Source organism: Pongo pygmaeus, chromosome 9, assembly GCF_028885625.2.
Source record: "Pongo pygmaeus isolate AG05252 chromosome 9, NHGRI_mPonPyg2-v2.0_pri, whole genome shotgun sequence".
NCBI classification, from domain to species: Eukaryota; Metazoa; Chordata; class Mammalia; order Primates; family Hominidae; genus Pongo; species Pongo pygmaeus.
The window spans coordinates 39301859-39317883 of NC_072382.2; the positions used below are offsets into that span (position 1 = coordinate 39301859).

At 36.1% G+C, this 16025-nt stretch overlaps 2 protein-coding genes across 7 annotated transcripts in view; one reads left to right on the forward strand and one right to left on the reverse strand.

Annotated features, from left to right (window-relative positions):
* The window catches only part of METTL15 (methyltransferase 15, mitochondrial 12S rRNA N4-cytidine), a 231915-nt gene extending 230663 nt beyond the window's left edge, over positions 1-1252 (reverse strand). Inside the window, exon 1 of one of the 4 annotated variants that reach the window (XM_054438066.2) lies at positions 1149-1252. The gene's annotated coding sequence lies outside the window, so the exon portion shown is untranslated. Of the gene's footprint in view, positions 1-1133 lie in introns of all 4 variants that reach the window. The other 3 variants (XM_063671038.1, XM_054438065.2, XM_063671039.1) reach the window with 3 other exon arrangements.
* A 43-nt stretch (positions 1253-1295) lies between these two features.
* KIF18A (kinesin family member 18A) overlaps positions 1296-16025 on the forward strand; it is an 86127-nt gene continuing 71397 nt past the window's right edge. Inside the window, exons 1-3 of one of the 3 annotated variants that reach the window (XM_054439522.2) lie at positions 1296-1537; positions 11566-11936; positions 14573-14730. In XM_054439522.2, coding sequence (XP_054295497.2) covers positions 11612-11936; positions 14573-14730 — 483 coding nt within the window. In that variant the 5' untranslated portion in view covers positions 1296-1537; positions 11566-11611. The remainder of the gene's footprint in view (positions 1538-11565; positions 11937-14572; positions 14731-16025) is intronic. The other 2 variants (XM_063671040.1, XM_054439521.2) reach the window with 2 other exon arrangements.

Here is a 16025-nt window from a genome sequence, read left to right on the forward strand (position 1 = left end):
GTATTTCAGAGACAAATGACTCAATTCTGAATTGCCTTGCCTGTATAGTTCAAGACAAAATTTTGTGTTAGGGATTTTCTGAAAACTTCAGTTTTCTCTCAGAAAAATGAAAATAATATTACCTACGTCTCATGGGCTGTTTCGAGAATTAAATGAGAGACCATATGTAAAGGGACTAATAAAATACTTGGGAAGTCAAAACGTAAAGTACTATACAATGAGTTCTTACTGGAAATAAAAACATCTCGATTTTATTACCAAGACCAGCAGCACACAAATAACCATTTCATTAGCTAAGATACACGTAATACAGCCAAAAATAAGTAGTAGCTTTATTGATCCTCTGTCTAGTGATCAGAAACAATAATATAACATGCATCATATACAGTACACAATACTCCCAATTTTCCTTAACAGGAAATAAATGTCCATAATACAGACATTTCCATATATTGTTGCATTTATAATACTCTGCATGGGTACAAGTCATCCTATTTATAAAGTGATATTGAATCAACAGAATATAAGCTCTAAGAGGGAAGAGTTTGATTCTATTGCATACTATTGTGTGTCTAAAATCTAAATAACTGCTAAATGAATGGATACAATAACAGTAATATATAGAACAATGAAATTCAGATACTATTATTAAAAACACCCTGCCAAATAAAGTTATTTTAGCAAACGTATTTCCCATTTGTTCCAGGTATTTTCTCTCTTTTTAAACTGTATATTCTGAAATAATATCTATAACCTGCGACTTAAAAAAATCACTTCACCTAATAACAAACCAAGCCAAAATCTTTAAATTTATTTTGTTATGCCATCATTAGACAGAGAATGTGAAAAGTAACCAAACAGAAAATAGTTTCACGGTCAGTACTAATGGGAGTAGGCCTGGAAGTCCTGAGAAATGAAGCCTGAGGCCTCAACCCAAAAGATCTCCAATTAATTCAGGTGAAGAGATCCCACATTTTGGCCCATATTAATGTGTCTGGAAGAAACAGGTCCCTACAACTTCCTGGAGGCCTCACTACTCAGAGAAAAGAAAATAAACACCCAGAACCCATTAATCCACACCCAAACTCCACCTCTCCCCCTAGCAGAGGGCATAGGCCAACCCCTGCCCGCACCAGTCTCACTCACACCCTTAACTCTGGGCCCGGACCCTGCACCCGCCGGTCTACAGGAGGCCTGGTGATCTCAAGTGGCTGCCTCCCACCAGCAACTCCGGCCTAGCCCCGCCCACTTTGGCCACCGCCTCCGGAAACGGCCGCGCGCGTTGCCACGGTGACGAGCAAGCAAAGAGCTTCCCCTGCGCCGCCAGGCTGAGCTTCTTGGCGCCAAGCTTCCGCGAGCCGTGACAGCGTCCGACGTGATGACATCACGCGCGCGGCAGCCAATGAAACGAACCGCTGAGGAAAGTGGCTTGGGTTTGAATATTGTGGTTGAGTCTGAAGCGCCGGGAGGCGGACATTAAAGTGAAGTGGTTGCGGTAACCTGGCCTGAGCCTGAAGTGAGTGAGAGGCACATGAAGGTAAAACTGGACTCTGGGACACTCCTTTTGGTGACCTGTATTATTGGGAACGGAGGGTCCTGCCGCTTCGGGTCTAGAAGACCAAGTGGGCTTCTTGACAAACACAGAAGCGTTGAGGGGTGGGGGATCAGGGTACCTGGGGAGAAAGTGAAAGGAAAAAGGGATTCGAGAACCTGCTAAGAGCACCGCTCTGCTTGACCGTAATCCTCGACTGCTCAGCTGGAAGGGCAGGGATCTCCTTAAGTTCTGAGAGGAAAGTCTTAAGTTTTAAAGGGCATCTTGGCCCCTTTCCCAGACTTTGGCAGAGAACTTTAACTGCCTAGCACCTTGTAGTGTCAGCTTTTTTCCGGACTCCAAATTCGGAGTGTTTTGTTTCGGACGCACATACAAGCGTACCCAGGGGCTTACCTATCAAACGAGGAGCTTTTGTTCATCACTGCATAAAATTTTTGTCTGACGAGCTTTAACTGTTAGTCTTGCACTGGTCAATCGGGAACCCCTCCTAGCCCCAATTGTAGGTAGCATCAAGATAAAACCCGCTCTGACTGCCTAACGGGATTGCCGAGGATCAGATGAGGAACGGAAGAGATACTGTTTGGCAAATGCTCTGCAGATGAAATTAAACTGTAAACATTGAGAATCCGTCCTATAGTCTGTTCTTGGTTTCCGCAGGACTTTTTTTTTTTTTTAGGAGCTCATTAGTCGCTCAGTTACAGAGAAGCCAAGACTGACTGCTGTTTATTATATGAGAAGAGAGTATTTGACCAGAATGGACTGATTTTGTGGCATAATATATACTTTAGATTATGGATAATTAGGTAGAAATTTAGGCACTCTACAGATTTTAATTTTTAGTGTCATTCCACGTCTAGCCTCCTGTTTCGTTTTTGGAAGATTTTTGTGAACTTTGATGCTAGAGAATGTGATATCCAATGACTAGATAGTGCTTCTTATTAAGTTCATATTTTGTAAGAACTATTTCAATAAACAAAGATTATCTACAAAGCACAATCACAAAGAAAAAAATTTTAAAAGATTATCTGCCTTTAATAGTAGTAATTAATCTCCTCTTCTATTATTTATTCATGTATTTGAGACAAAGTCTCGCTCTGTGGTCCAAGCTGGAGTGCAGTGACGTGATCGCCGCTCACTGCAACCTCCATCTCCCGGGTTCAAGCAATTCTTGTGCCTCAGCCTCCCGAGTAGCTGGGATTACAGGCATTTGCCACCACACTCGGCTAATTTTTGTATCTTTGGTAGAGACGGGGATTCACTATGTTGGCCAAGCTGGTCTCGAACTCCTGACCTCAAGCCATCTGCCCGCCTCGGCCTCCTAAAGTGCAGGAATTACAGGTGTGAGGCAGGGCACCCAGCCCTTCCTCTTCTATTATTGAAAAATATTTACAAATACATAATTTTTTATATTAAAAGTGCATCTTGTCCCATCATAGAAATACCCCAAATCAAGGGACACGATAAAAACGATTTTTTTTTTTTTTTTTTTGCTGACAACTGTGAAAACTAAGAGGAAAAAAAATAGCTCAGCTGTCAGTGCCGGCCTTCCCTCCAGTTGAACTTTTTATTCTTCCCTGATGGTTGTAAGTTAGTGGGAGTAGTGCCCCCAAGACTGATATTCCAAAAAGAGCTTTAAGATGGATAAAGACTGTAGATGATAGTGTTGAGTATCGTTTTCAGTCCTATACAGTGTTTGTTGAATCTGAATCTAATTCAGGTTTGAGTTTGTATTTAATATAACTGTCACTCTACTTCTGTATCATTGTTTGGGAGCATTCTCTTCTGATTCCAGTAGAACCTAGCTGTTAAGAACATGGACTTTGGATTTGTACCCAGTAAGGAGTTTGTGTTTTATTCTTCTGGTGAGAAGTCATTGGAGACTTTAGAGCAGGTGAATGCCATGTGATGCATCACATGATCTGAATGCTTTTGATGAACGTATCAGTGAATATAATCAATGAATTAAATTTATTATAGTACTTTCATAAAATTAGGGGTGAATCTTTGACTGAATTGACTTATATTTGACATTTGGTTCCCCACTTGTTACGTCATCTTGGAAAAGTTACTTATCCTAAGGCTAAGTCTTTGTTTTTGTAAAATGGAAATACTACTACAACCTACCTTACGTGATTATTATAAGGATTGAATACAATGACGAATGTCAACTGTTTACTATAATGCATGAGACAGAGTGTACATACTCAAATGAAAAGCATTGTTGTTCATTATTAATAATTATTACCATATCAACCTAATCTAAGCATTGTTATAGAAAAGCATACTTATAGAGAATGGCCACTGTGTGATATCTGACAAGTACAGAGAAATCATAATCAGTTTTATTTTAACATTCAAGAGCTCCTGTGCCAGGCCGTGAGGTTTCTATCAAAGGTAAGCAAATACAAGAGAGTGGTACCAGAAGCTGAGTTTTGGGGGAAATAGGGAGATTTTGGTCAAAGGGTACACTTTAAGTTATAAGATAAATAAGTTCATGGCATTTAATGTACAGCATGAATGGTGATAGACGTATTAATTTAATTGTGGTAATCATTCCATAGTGTATAAGAATATGAGACCATCACATTGTACATCTTGATTTTATACAATCTTTGCCAATTAAATGTTTTAAAATTTCTAAAAAAGTAAGCAATATATATATTTTTAACTTCTATAAGAAAATTTCTGAGGATTATATATTTACATCAGGGAGAGTAGTGATTAAGTACTTGGCCTTTAGATTCAGTCAGTCTGAGTTCAAATCCCATGTCATGTGCTTCCTCAGTTGTGTGACTTTAGCCAGTTAGTTTCTCTGTGCTACACTTTCTCCCTTAATAAAATAGGAATGACAATACAGGGTTTATGTCGTAGGTTGTTATGACAATTTAATAAGAGTATGTCAATTGTTAGTACATTTCTATTTGTGGGATATGAGCTCAATAGAAAATATAACTTGTTGTTACTAACTTACATGTTGCGATTAAGGTAAATTTTAATAGTGGTTTTGTTGTTGTTGTTTGTCTGTTTTGAAATAAAAATACCTAGACCTTGTTTAAAATTTAAATATTACAAAAGAGTATGAAATGGAAAATAAACCTGTCTCTCACTCAGACCTTCATATTTCCCCTCTATAGGGAAAGTGGTATTATCAATTTCTTGTGTACCCTTCTGGGAATGACCATGCATATACATATATATCTTTTAAAAATACAAATGGTAACATGCTATAAGTCTATTAAAACTGTACTGGTTTATTCATTCATTTATTCAACAAGTATATATTCGGTCCTAAATATTTGACAAGCAGTGTCCTAGGTGCTGGTGTACAGATGAACTCTGTGCTCTCACAGTGCTTACATTCTAGAGGGAAAACAAACAATAAATATGTAACCAGATAATATATACTTTCCAATCAGTGCTAAATTCGAGAAAGAAAAATAAAACTAGTAAGGGATTGGAGAAGCAAAGGCAGGGTGACACAATTTTGGATAGATTCTTTAGGGAAAGCCTCTGTAAAGTGGCATTTGAACAGAGACCTGAATAATGAAGTGAGGGATTACAATTTGCAAATATCTGGAGGTAATGCCTGCCAGTAAGCAAAAATACAAAAGCCAGGAGGCCAAAACAAGACTGAAGTGTTTTAGGAATGCTAAGAAAGTCATTGCAGCTGAAGCAGAATAATGAAGTGGGGAGACAGCAGTAGAAGTCATTGTCAGAGAGGTAGGCAGGGCCATATGTGGAATTTATAGGCCATGGTAAGGAGTTTGTATTTTATTCTTATGATGAGAAGTCATTGGATAGTTTGAAGCAGGTAAATGACATGCAATACATATCATGATCTGAATGCTTTTGAAGAAAGTATCAGTGCATACAATCAATGAATCAAATAAAATTTATTGTACTTGCATAAAATTAGGGGTGAATCTTTAATCTGGGATGAGCACTAGCTACATATGTTATAAGTTAAAAATTGACCTGTTCAACTTGGCTTATTACCATGCAAGTATTCAGGATAAATAGATTTTAATACCTCATTAAACATTGCAGAGGCATGAGCTGTTCTACATAAATGAATCTTCCAGAAAATTGAATATTAGCTTTGCTAAGTAATAAAGTATTTTAACCACACTCAATGATGAAAATAAAACATGATCTTGCCATTTCTTTAATTTTCTAAACGAGAAATTGGGAACATTATTTCTTTCTTATTTTTTTCTTTTTGACGCCTCAGGGTTCTCATTGTGATTGCCTGTTTTTGTCAACTATTGTACTGTAATATGTTGTTTCTCTTGGAGGTATACATTTTCTGTTTCCCTCTACTCTAAATGAGTAAATTGCTTTTTGGGGTCTGTGAGCATTTTCTATAGTTTATTAATTCATTCATTGGTATATTTGAAAATTTACTATATACTAGACTGTCTATGAGAGAATAGGGATATAAAGTAAAATCTATTAACTATCATTTCTTATTCTCTTATACCCTTTTCTAATCGTGCATAATAATCATAAAATTTTGGAGCTAGAAAAAGACCTTCCATATCATATAATCTAACCCTTTTGTTTTATACATTAGCAAGTGAAGCCCCTTCCTTAGCCCCTTCATTCTTCTTTTTTGATACCCTACTCCCTCTAGACTAGACAAATATTCTTCTTCAGGTTTAGTATCTATTATATAAAATGCTTGGTACCAGAAGTTTTTTTGAATTTTGGAATTTTTTTTTTTAATTTTTGCATTGTGCTTACTGGTTGAGGATCTCTAATCTGAAAATCCAAAATATTGTAATGAGCATTTCCTTTGAGTGTCATGTTGGTGCTCACAAAGTTTTAGATTTTGGATTTTCAAATTCGGAATGCTCAACCTGATTAATGAACAATCATGTTGGAAGTATTTGTCTTTCATGTTTTAGTTCCACCAATGAAATCCTACCAGTTTACTCTTTTGATTCTGTTCAGTAAATACCACTTAGGAGTAGATATGACAAAATTGATCAGAGGCTATAATACTATCTTCTGAACAGCTGTCTGAAAAGAATTTCTGAATCCACACATTCTTGCGCAGATAACAATATTTAGGCTTTCCTTTTGCTGCTTCATATTAAACATGGCTAAAGAATTTACTCTCTCTGTGCCTTATTCAGAATCCACTAAATGCTCATTTCTTTTAGTCAGCCATCCTAGAAAACAAAGAAGGCACCACTTAATAATGTAGGAACGATCTCATTAATTCCTGCAGATGTAAGTATATTTGAACTTAGATTAATTTTTACATTTGATGATTCTGTTGACCTTAGGCATTTTTATTAAGAAAATTCTATCCACATATTTGTTTTTAAAAGGTAGGGAAATACATGATACTTTAAAAATTAACATCCATGTCTTTGTTAAAATATGCAACTAGTTGTGAAACAAAGTTATATTTGACATTATACTTAAACTCTGTTGACTAAAAGAGTCAAACTCTGTAAAATATTTGAAGAGATTTATTCTGAGCCAAATATGAGTGACCGTGGCCCATGACACAGTCCTCAGGAGGTCCTGAGAGCATGTGCCCAAAGTGGTCAGGGTACAGCGTGGTTTTATATATTTTAGAGAGGCATGAGACATCAATCAAATACATTTAAGAAATACATTGGTTTGGTTCAGAAAGGTGGGACAACTCAAAGCGGGGGCTTCCAGGCTATAGGTAAATTTAAACATTTTCTGGTTGACAATTGGTTGAGTTTGTCTAAAGACCTGGGATTGATAGAAAGGAATGTTCAGGTTAAAGATAATTGTGGAGACCAAGTTTTATTTTGCAGAGGAAGCTCTCAGCAAACTTCAGAGAGAGAGAGCAGGTTGTAAAATGTTTCTCCGTAGAGCTAAAAGGATGCCTGGCTTTTAGGTGATTATCTACTGGATCTGCAAAGAAAAGAGGAAAACAAAGAGGGAAGGGGATTCTCTATAGAATGTGGATTTTTCCGACAAGAGACTTTGCAGGGCAATTTGAAGACTTGGCAAGTAAATATATTTTGGGGGTTAAATATTTTTTCTTTGTCTTGTAACGTTATGCCAGAGTCAGATCGAAAAGCAAGTCACAATATACGGGGTCAAATAAAACACATCTGATGAAAATCCATGATTTATAGGGCGTGACTCCCCAGACCCCTTAGGTAGGAATTTGGGCAAAATGAAAAATCAGAGTTTAGTCCTCACTCCTTTAGGTAATTGTCCAAATTTCTCCCTGGAATGTTACTTAAATAATCCCCTCATTATAGTCTTATAAAGCACTGTTAACCTTTTCCCTATGATAGCACTTGTCAAAGTTATACCTTTACATGTTTGTTTCAATATTTTATTAATATCTGTTTCCCTCACTACACTGTAAATAATAATAGCAAACATTTGTAGTTCATACTCTGTACAAAGTATTGTTCTAAGTGTGTAATCTTTACAACTTTATGAGGTAGGTACTGTTGTTAGTCTTACTTTACAGATGGGGAAGCTGAGCCACAAGGAGGTTAAGTAACTTATCCACTATCACTGTCAGTACGTCATAGAGCTTGGATTTTAACCTAGGCTGCCTGGCTCCAACATGTAATAGTTGTCATGAATTAATTAACTAATTAATTAGGGAGGGATATCCTCCAGCCTTGAGAGTCTAAGGTTTATTTTGAAATAATCACTTAGTATTTTATGTTTACTTTGTTAACACTTTCATTTATGTATATTTAATCTATCATTTAAAAATAGTATATCTGTTAAAATATTGTTGAATATTTCTAAAAGCTTTTAGAAATGTGTGTAGGAGATAGTTTTTGTTATCACAAGGAATATGGGACACTGCTGGCCTTTAATAGACGGGGGAGAAATGCCAAACATCCTCTAATAGGGCAGTTCTAAATGCCCTATAACAGGGCAGTTCTAAGCAAGGAAGAATTGGCCTACCCAAAGTGCTAGTCATAAGCCCATTGAGAAAAACTCAAAGATGAACTCAGTCTCTTTGGCAAGAAGAAGCAGGAGTGGGGCAGATAGGAAGAGAATTGATATTTACTGAATACCTTAATACTTATCTCTTTTAGTCTTTGCAACAAACATTGAGGTATTATTATCTCTTTTATACAAATAGAAACTTGAGACTCATGGGGTTAAGTAATTTGTCCAAGGTCATAAAAAGTGAGGTGTAGGTGCTTTGTGACACTTGGCTAGATGGAAGCTCAGGGATGAAAAACAAAGTAGTAATTCACCTGGGACCTGACTTAGAATCCAAATGACCATCCCTTCCTTTTCAGTATTCTATTTTTGGCTAAAGACAGAGTCCTAAAAAGGCAAAGATATGTCTAGCATCTACTGTTTTTAGATTCCTTTGAATTCTGTCCGAAAGTATATGGCTAAGTGGTTTTGTGACATATTTCAGCTTGAATATTGCTATTTCTCCCATTTAAAAAAAATACAAACAAAACATGTTGACACCTCCCCCTTCACTCACACCATTTTTCTCCTCCCTTTGGAACAGCCCTTTCCATATACCTTGTCTCTGGATCTTCTCCTTTCGGGTTTTTTCCCCACTACTGCCCCAAAATTGCTTTTCTCGATGGCCTCTGTGTTACTAAATCCCATGGTTAATTCTCAGTAAGTACTTGACCTATTAGCAGTATTTAACACAATAGATCGCTGTTTCCTCCTTCATTTAGGATTTCCCAAAAGTTTTTAAAGCTTAATACTGCATTAAGACAGGACAGCCTTTATTTTCTTATTTTCTTAACTTCTACCTGTCCTGACATTTCCACCTGGATGTCTGTCAAAACTCTGAGACTTAAGCTATCCAAAACTGAACTCCTGATCTGACCCTGCCTCCCACCACTCCCCGTCCTGCCGAAAAAAAGCCCTGCTTCTTATTTCCATCTCAGTTGGTGACTACTTTATCCTTCTAACTCTCAAGCCAAAAACCTTGGAGTTATTCTTCAATTCTGTCTCTCTCTTTCACTCTACATCTACCTGTCAGTAAATTCTGTCACCTTTACCCTCAGAATACACCCATAATCTGACCACTTACCACCTCTGCTGCCACTACCCTATTCTGAGCTGACAGAGTTGTCTCTTGTCTACATTACTTCAATAGGCTAGTCTATTATATTATCCACATAGCAGTGAGAGTGACAGATTATGTCACTCCTGTGCTCAAAACGACTTCCAATTGTTCTTTGTCTTACTCAGAGTACAAGCCAAAGTTCTTTTAATGGCCTCCATTTCTCCTCTCATGTCTTACTATACTCCCCTTTGCTCACTCCATTCTGGCCAACATATGAAGTAGCACCCTGGGTCTTTCTCTCTATGGGGAAACGCTTCCTACAATACCTGTATGACTAACTCCCTCACCTCCTTCAAGTCCTTACTTAAATGTTGTTTTGGGTGAATTTATTATTTTTGTCTCTTTTATTTTAACTTACAAATGACAAAAAAAAAGGTGTAAGTTTGTAGGATACAATGTAATGTTTTGATACATATGTACATAATGGAATGAGCATATCAGGCTAATTAACATATCCATCATCTCACATACCATTTTTTTGTTGTGAGAACATTTAAAATGTACTCTTAGCAATTAACCATGGTCACCTTGCTGTGCAATAGATCACCAAAACTATTCCTCTTGTATAACTGAAACTTTGTACCCTTTGACCAACATTTCCCGTTTTACCACCCACCCCACCCTCCTCAGCCTCTGGTAACCATTACTCTACTTCTCTGTGTTCATATTTTTAGATTCTGCATATAAGTGAGATCATGTGATATTTGTCTTTTTGTGCCTGGCTTATTTTACTTAGCATAATGCCCTCTAGATTCATTCATGTCATCATAAATGACAGAATTTTAGTCTTTTTTAAGGCTGAATAGTATTTCATTGAGTGCATATAGCATTTTTTCAATCTATTCATCTGTTGATAGGCACTTAGATTGTTTATATATCTTAGTTATTGTGAATAATGTTGTAGCGAACATGGCAGGGCAAATATCTCTTCAACATACTGATTTTAATTCCTTTGGATATATACTCAGAAGTGGGATTGTAGGATAGTCCTAAGTCTCTCACCTCCTTTTGGTCCTTACTCAGATCTTGTTGTTTTGGGGTGTTTTGTTTTGTGGTTTGGTTTTTTTGTTTTTGTTTTTGTTTTTTGTTTTTTTTTTGGTTTTTGGGTCTTCAGATTCTATTTTCTGGATAGATGAGACTTCCAAATTATTGATCTTTATTACTTTGTTTACTTTTCCTCTTTGCATGTGAACCAGTCATAAAATCATACCATGATTTTTAAACCTGCTATCATTGATTCCTTAAACTTGCACACAATTAGAAAGCAGAGACTAGGATCTATATTCAGAGACTAGGTCTCTGAATACACCAAAGAGCCTATGCCATCTCTATCACCTTCAGACCTGAGCAAGCTAGTTGAATGCATCCTTGGAACTATTTTTAACCCTATGGGCCTCTGAGATACAGGTAGAGACCAGCCTGGATGTATCACTTTCCACTGCCAAGGGGCTTGCAGCCAAGATCACTTTTACTAAAAATAGTTCACAAGCTAAGGCTCTCCAATCATACCTTGATATGGTTCTGAGAGATCCTTTTCTATTCATTCCCATGACCTAAGCTAAAATAGTGCTGGAGGGCTTGTGAAAATCAAATCTGGGCTTTAGGATAGCATATCTGTGATTATATATGGTTCAGCTATAGTATTTGAGTTTAAGCCAAATATCTTACTAATATTTCAGGTAAAGAGATTTTTATCATAGTTTTGTGTATGTATGTGCCATTTAATTGTTTGTTTTAGGGTACTTAAGTGCATATGTGTGTATGTGTGCATATATTTGTGTGTGTGTGTTGTGTGTGCGTACGTATATATGTATTTTTCCCCCAGTGTTTACGTAGTGAGTGAAACAGAATTATTAATATCTTTTTTGAATGAATACTACATGCCAGTTGTTTTGCATGAAAGTAAAAACTGATATTAAAACTTTATTTTCTTTTTTAATTTCAGAGAAGTATTCAAGCATTTATACAGATAGGAATCAAGATAATCAACAATGTCTGTCACTGAGGAAGACCTGTGCCACCATATGAAAGTAGTAGTTCGTGTACGTCCGGAAAACACTAAAGAAAAAGCAGCTGGATTTCATAAAGTGGTTCATGTTGTGGATAAACATATCCTAGTTTTTGATCCCAAACAAGAAGAAGTCAGTTTTTTCCATGGAAAGAAAACTACAAATCAAAATGTTATAAAGAGACAAAATAAGGATCTTAAATTTGTATTTGATGCCGTTTTTGATGAAACGTCAACTCAGTCAGAAGTTTTTGAACACACTACTAAGCCAATTCTTCGTAGTTTTTTGAATGGATATAATTGCACAGGTATTTGTTTCAATTTGGGATTTAATTTCTCTATCCGATTTCACTTTTGCATTAGGAGGGACATCTGCTTGACCCTTCTAAATATAATCAAATTTAAGGAGCTTGTATGCTAAAAATTCTTAAATTCAATAGACTTGAACTGTAAATATAGACTTTCTTTGAAATTTTAGTTATCATATATAACTTATATATCATTTGTAAACCTTTCTCTTCCAGGGCCTTACTGTGGCCCCTATAGACATCTGTCCTTTCAGTTGCCCATGTTATTAAACCACATGCTTATTGCAATTAACATCAGTTTCCTCATAATCTGTTTTTATAACTTTTCCTACAGCTTACCTATGTAATTATCTATTCTTGGACAGTAGTCAGACATTTCTGAACATTTGACAGTTTCTTTGCAGCAGTTTTTCTTCATGGCACATTGAAATAAAAATGTTTAAGTTGGCGAAGGATAGGAGGAGACTGAGGATCAAAAAACTACCTATGGGGTACTACACTCCTTACCTGAGTGATGAAAAAATCTGTACACTAAACCCCGCAGCATGCAATTTACCCATGTAACAAACCTGCATTGTACCCCCAAACCTAAAATAAAAATTGGAAAGGGGGTAAAAGTGTTAAGATTCCATGTTAATTATTTCATGCCCTTTAGCCCATTGTTAGCCCAAGAAGCAACTTTAGTGCTTTTTTTGGCCTTCAAGAAAGCCATATTGATTTCCTTAAAAAAAAAAAAAAAAAAAAAAAAAAAGAGAGATACCCAGGATGCAAAATGGCCAGTTATTCAGTGCTTACCAGGCACTAAACACCATTATTAATATCTTATTTTTGTAATTATTAGTATTTATGACATTTTCTCCAAGACAGCTCACAACTATAACATGTTTCACTGTCTTTTCCTGATTTATTTCAGTTTTATCATGGAAGACATACCCTCTTGGTCAAGTAAGGATGGAATGTGGTTTATTGATTGATACTACTGTGATTCCCATTTTTCAGAAGATATTCTTTTCCTCATTCATGAAACTTCATATGTCTCTAGAGATTTTGAAATCTTCTTAACTCTAAGAAAAAAAGTAGACTCTCTATCAAACTACTATTGAATTTTTGGTTTCTTTTTGGCTTTCTTTATATTCTTACCCTGTCTTTAAGACAGCTTAAGAATAAGCCATCTTAAACCTTCCTTATATACCAGCTTACATAAAATAGAACAAAGTAAAATATACACCATGTTAATTCATCCTACTGAAAAGTATTTTTGTGGTTTGTTAACATTTGGTTTAGCAGACAGATTGAATTTATAAAAATATTTTCAACCAGTAATGATATGAGAAGTTATTGCCTTAACTGATTATTGTATTGGGTATTTACCATATGTAATTCACAGAGTGGATTTTTTTCTTTATTTTTGTCTTTTTTTTTTTTTTTTTGACGAAGTCTTGCTGTGTTGCCCAGGCTGGAGTGCGCTGGTGCAATCACAGCTCACTGCGGCCTCAACCTGCTAGGCTTAAGCAATCCTCCCATCTCAGCCTCCTGAATAGCTGGACTACAGGAATGAGCTACTGCCCTCAGCTAATTTTTTGAAAATTTTTGTGGATACAAGGTCTCACTGTGTTGCCCAGGCTGGTCTCAAACTCCTGGGCTCAAGCAATCCTCCCACCTTAGCTGTCCAAAGTACTGGGATTATAGGGATGAGCCACTGAGCCTGGCCCACAGAGTGGATTTTTTATACATTTGAAGAAACACATGACTTTCTTGTACTGAATAGAATCTTGGAAACAAAGTAATTCACCTAAAACAAAAACTTAAAAAGGAATCTTATAAATGGCATCTATCTGGTATTTATTCAAGTACCTGCTTTGTGGCAAGTGATTTGTTAGGTGCTAAGGATACATGGCCTCTGCCTTGGTGGAGCACTCAATTGGAAATACAGTGTGATACATGCCAGAAGAGAGGGATGTGGATATGCAATACATACTAAGGGCTGAAGTGAAAGAGTGGGTGTGTCTGCCTAGGACAATGAGGGAAGGCAGAGAAAAATGATATTTGTGCTGAGCATTTAGAAGCAGGTGGAAGTTTTCCAGCTGGATCAAGTAGAGGGACTCCTCAGAACAAAGACAGCAGAGTAGAAAGGAGCAGCAAATGCTGAGAGTATTGAATAATTAAGTATCCCTAGATCACAGCAAGGAAGCAGTAGGCTGGCAAAATAAGCAGGCACCCTCTGAGTGTTTTATAATATTCCAAAGTGAGGAATTTGAACTTATGTAAACCTGGAACAATTAAGAAGGTTTAACATATTCCAATTTCTTTTTCATAAAGATGACTACAAATTGCAAAGGATAAAGAAGATGGAAGATGAAGACTAATCTGTAGGGAGATTTTAAGATTGCTTTGAAAGAGTAGTTGTTAGAGTGGGGGGCCGGGGGTAGTGATACCATTTATCAGAATAAAGAATATAGGAGTAAGAGTAGATTTGTGGTAACATTCCCAGGTTTTAAGGATAAGACTATAATTTTGGATTTGTAGGGTTTAAAGATACTGTTCAGGATATCCAGATGGAACTATCCACTAGATAATAGATATAATAGAGTTATATGTCATAACAAAGAGTTTTGATCCCTTTCTTAAAAACTCAGTACTTGCCTATGGTGCCACTGGTGCTGGGAAGACCCACACTATGCTAGGATCAGCTGATGAACCTGGAGTGATGTATCTAACAATGTTACACCTTTACAAATGCATGGATGAGATTAAAGAAGAGAAAATATGTAGTACTGCAGTTTCATATCTGGAGGTAAGTTGGCAATTTAGATTAATCAATAGTTTTGGGAAATCATTGACATGATTCATTCAAATGATTTTATTATATAAGAGTTTTCCAGTGAATAGATAAAATCATTAAAATTCCTTGTCTTGAATATTTGTTATGCATCTTTCTCTGTTAATTTTTTTTTTTTTTTTTACTTTGGCAAAATTTCAGACTTATAGAGAAGTTGCAACAATAGTACAAAGAACTTCCAGATACTCTTCATACAGATCCCCCATATGTTAATGTTTTACTGCATTTGCTTTCTATGTGTGTGTATACATTTCTTTCTTTCCGAGCTAGGTTGCAGACTTGTAAAAACAGGACTTTTTAAAAATAACTGCTAAATAGGTACCAAAATCAGGAAATTAGCAATGATACAATATAATTATCTGTAGATCTTAGTGACATTTTGCTAGTTATTTCATTAATACCCTTTACTGTAAAAGAAAATGGTATTCAGTTGTTATATCTCTTTAGTCTCGTTAATCTGTAATTTTTTGTCTTTTATAACACTGCCATAAAAATCCTCAGGTTGGATTTATCATGATTAGATTCAGATTATGCACTGACAGTAACACAAGCAAAGTGATGTTCACTTCTTACTGCATCAAAAAAGGCTTAAGCCGTTGATTAGTCCCCATACTGGGAATGTTAACTTTGATCAGTTTTATTGTGCTGTGGTCTGTAGAGTTTCTCCACTTTGAAGATACGTTTTACCATTTATAATTAGTAAGTACTATGTATGTAGACAATGTAAATATTCCTTACTCCTCAAACTTTTATCTATTGGTGTTAGTATCCACTGATGATTGGTGACTGAATCAATTACTATCATGATGGTAGATGATGGTGATTTTTAAATTCCATCATTTCTTGTACATTTCTTTATTGACTTTCTACTATAAGGAAGAGTTTTCCCCTTATTATATCAGCCTCATGCATTTTTACTTTATTGAGTAGATTATAATCCCTTTCTGTAATAATTTTTTGTATGTTCAAATTGTGTAAGATTTGGCTAGTTGAGGCTTCTTCATGTTATCTCTTGTGTCCTTTTGAAATACCCCATCATTTTTTGAGACCTTCTACCCTCTTAATAGTCAACAAGTGGTAACTAAGTGGCAGACACTCTAACTTTGCTTTCAAATAGTGTTTCAGAAACCAGTACAGAAACATAAAATCCCTGATTTCATTGCCTATTTATTTCTGGTGCCAGAAGATTTCTCTCTTATTAACATCTTGTAGTTTGGTCTCTACTGAGAATTTCTTCCAAAGATTGATTA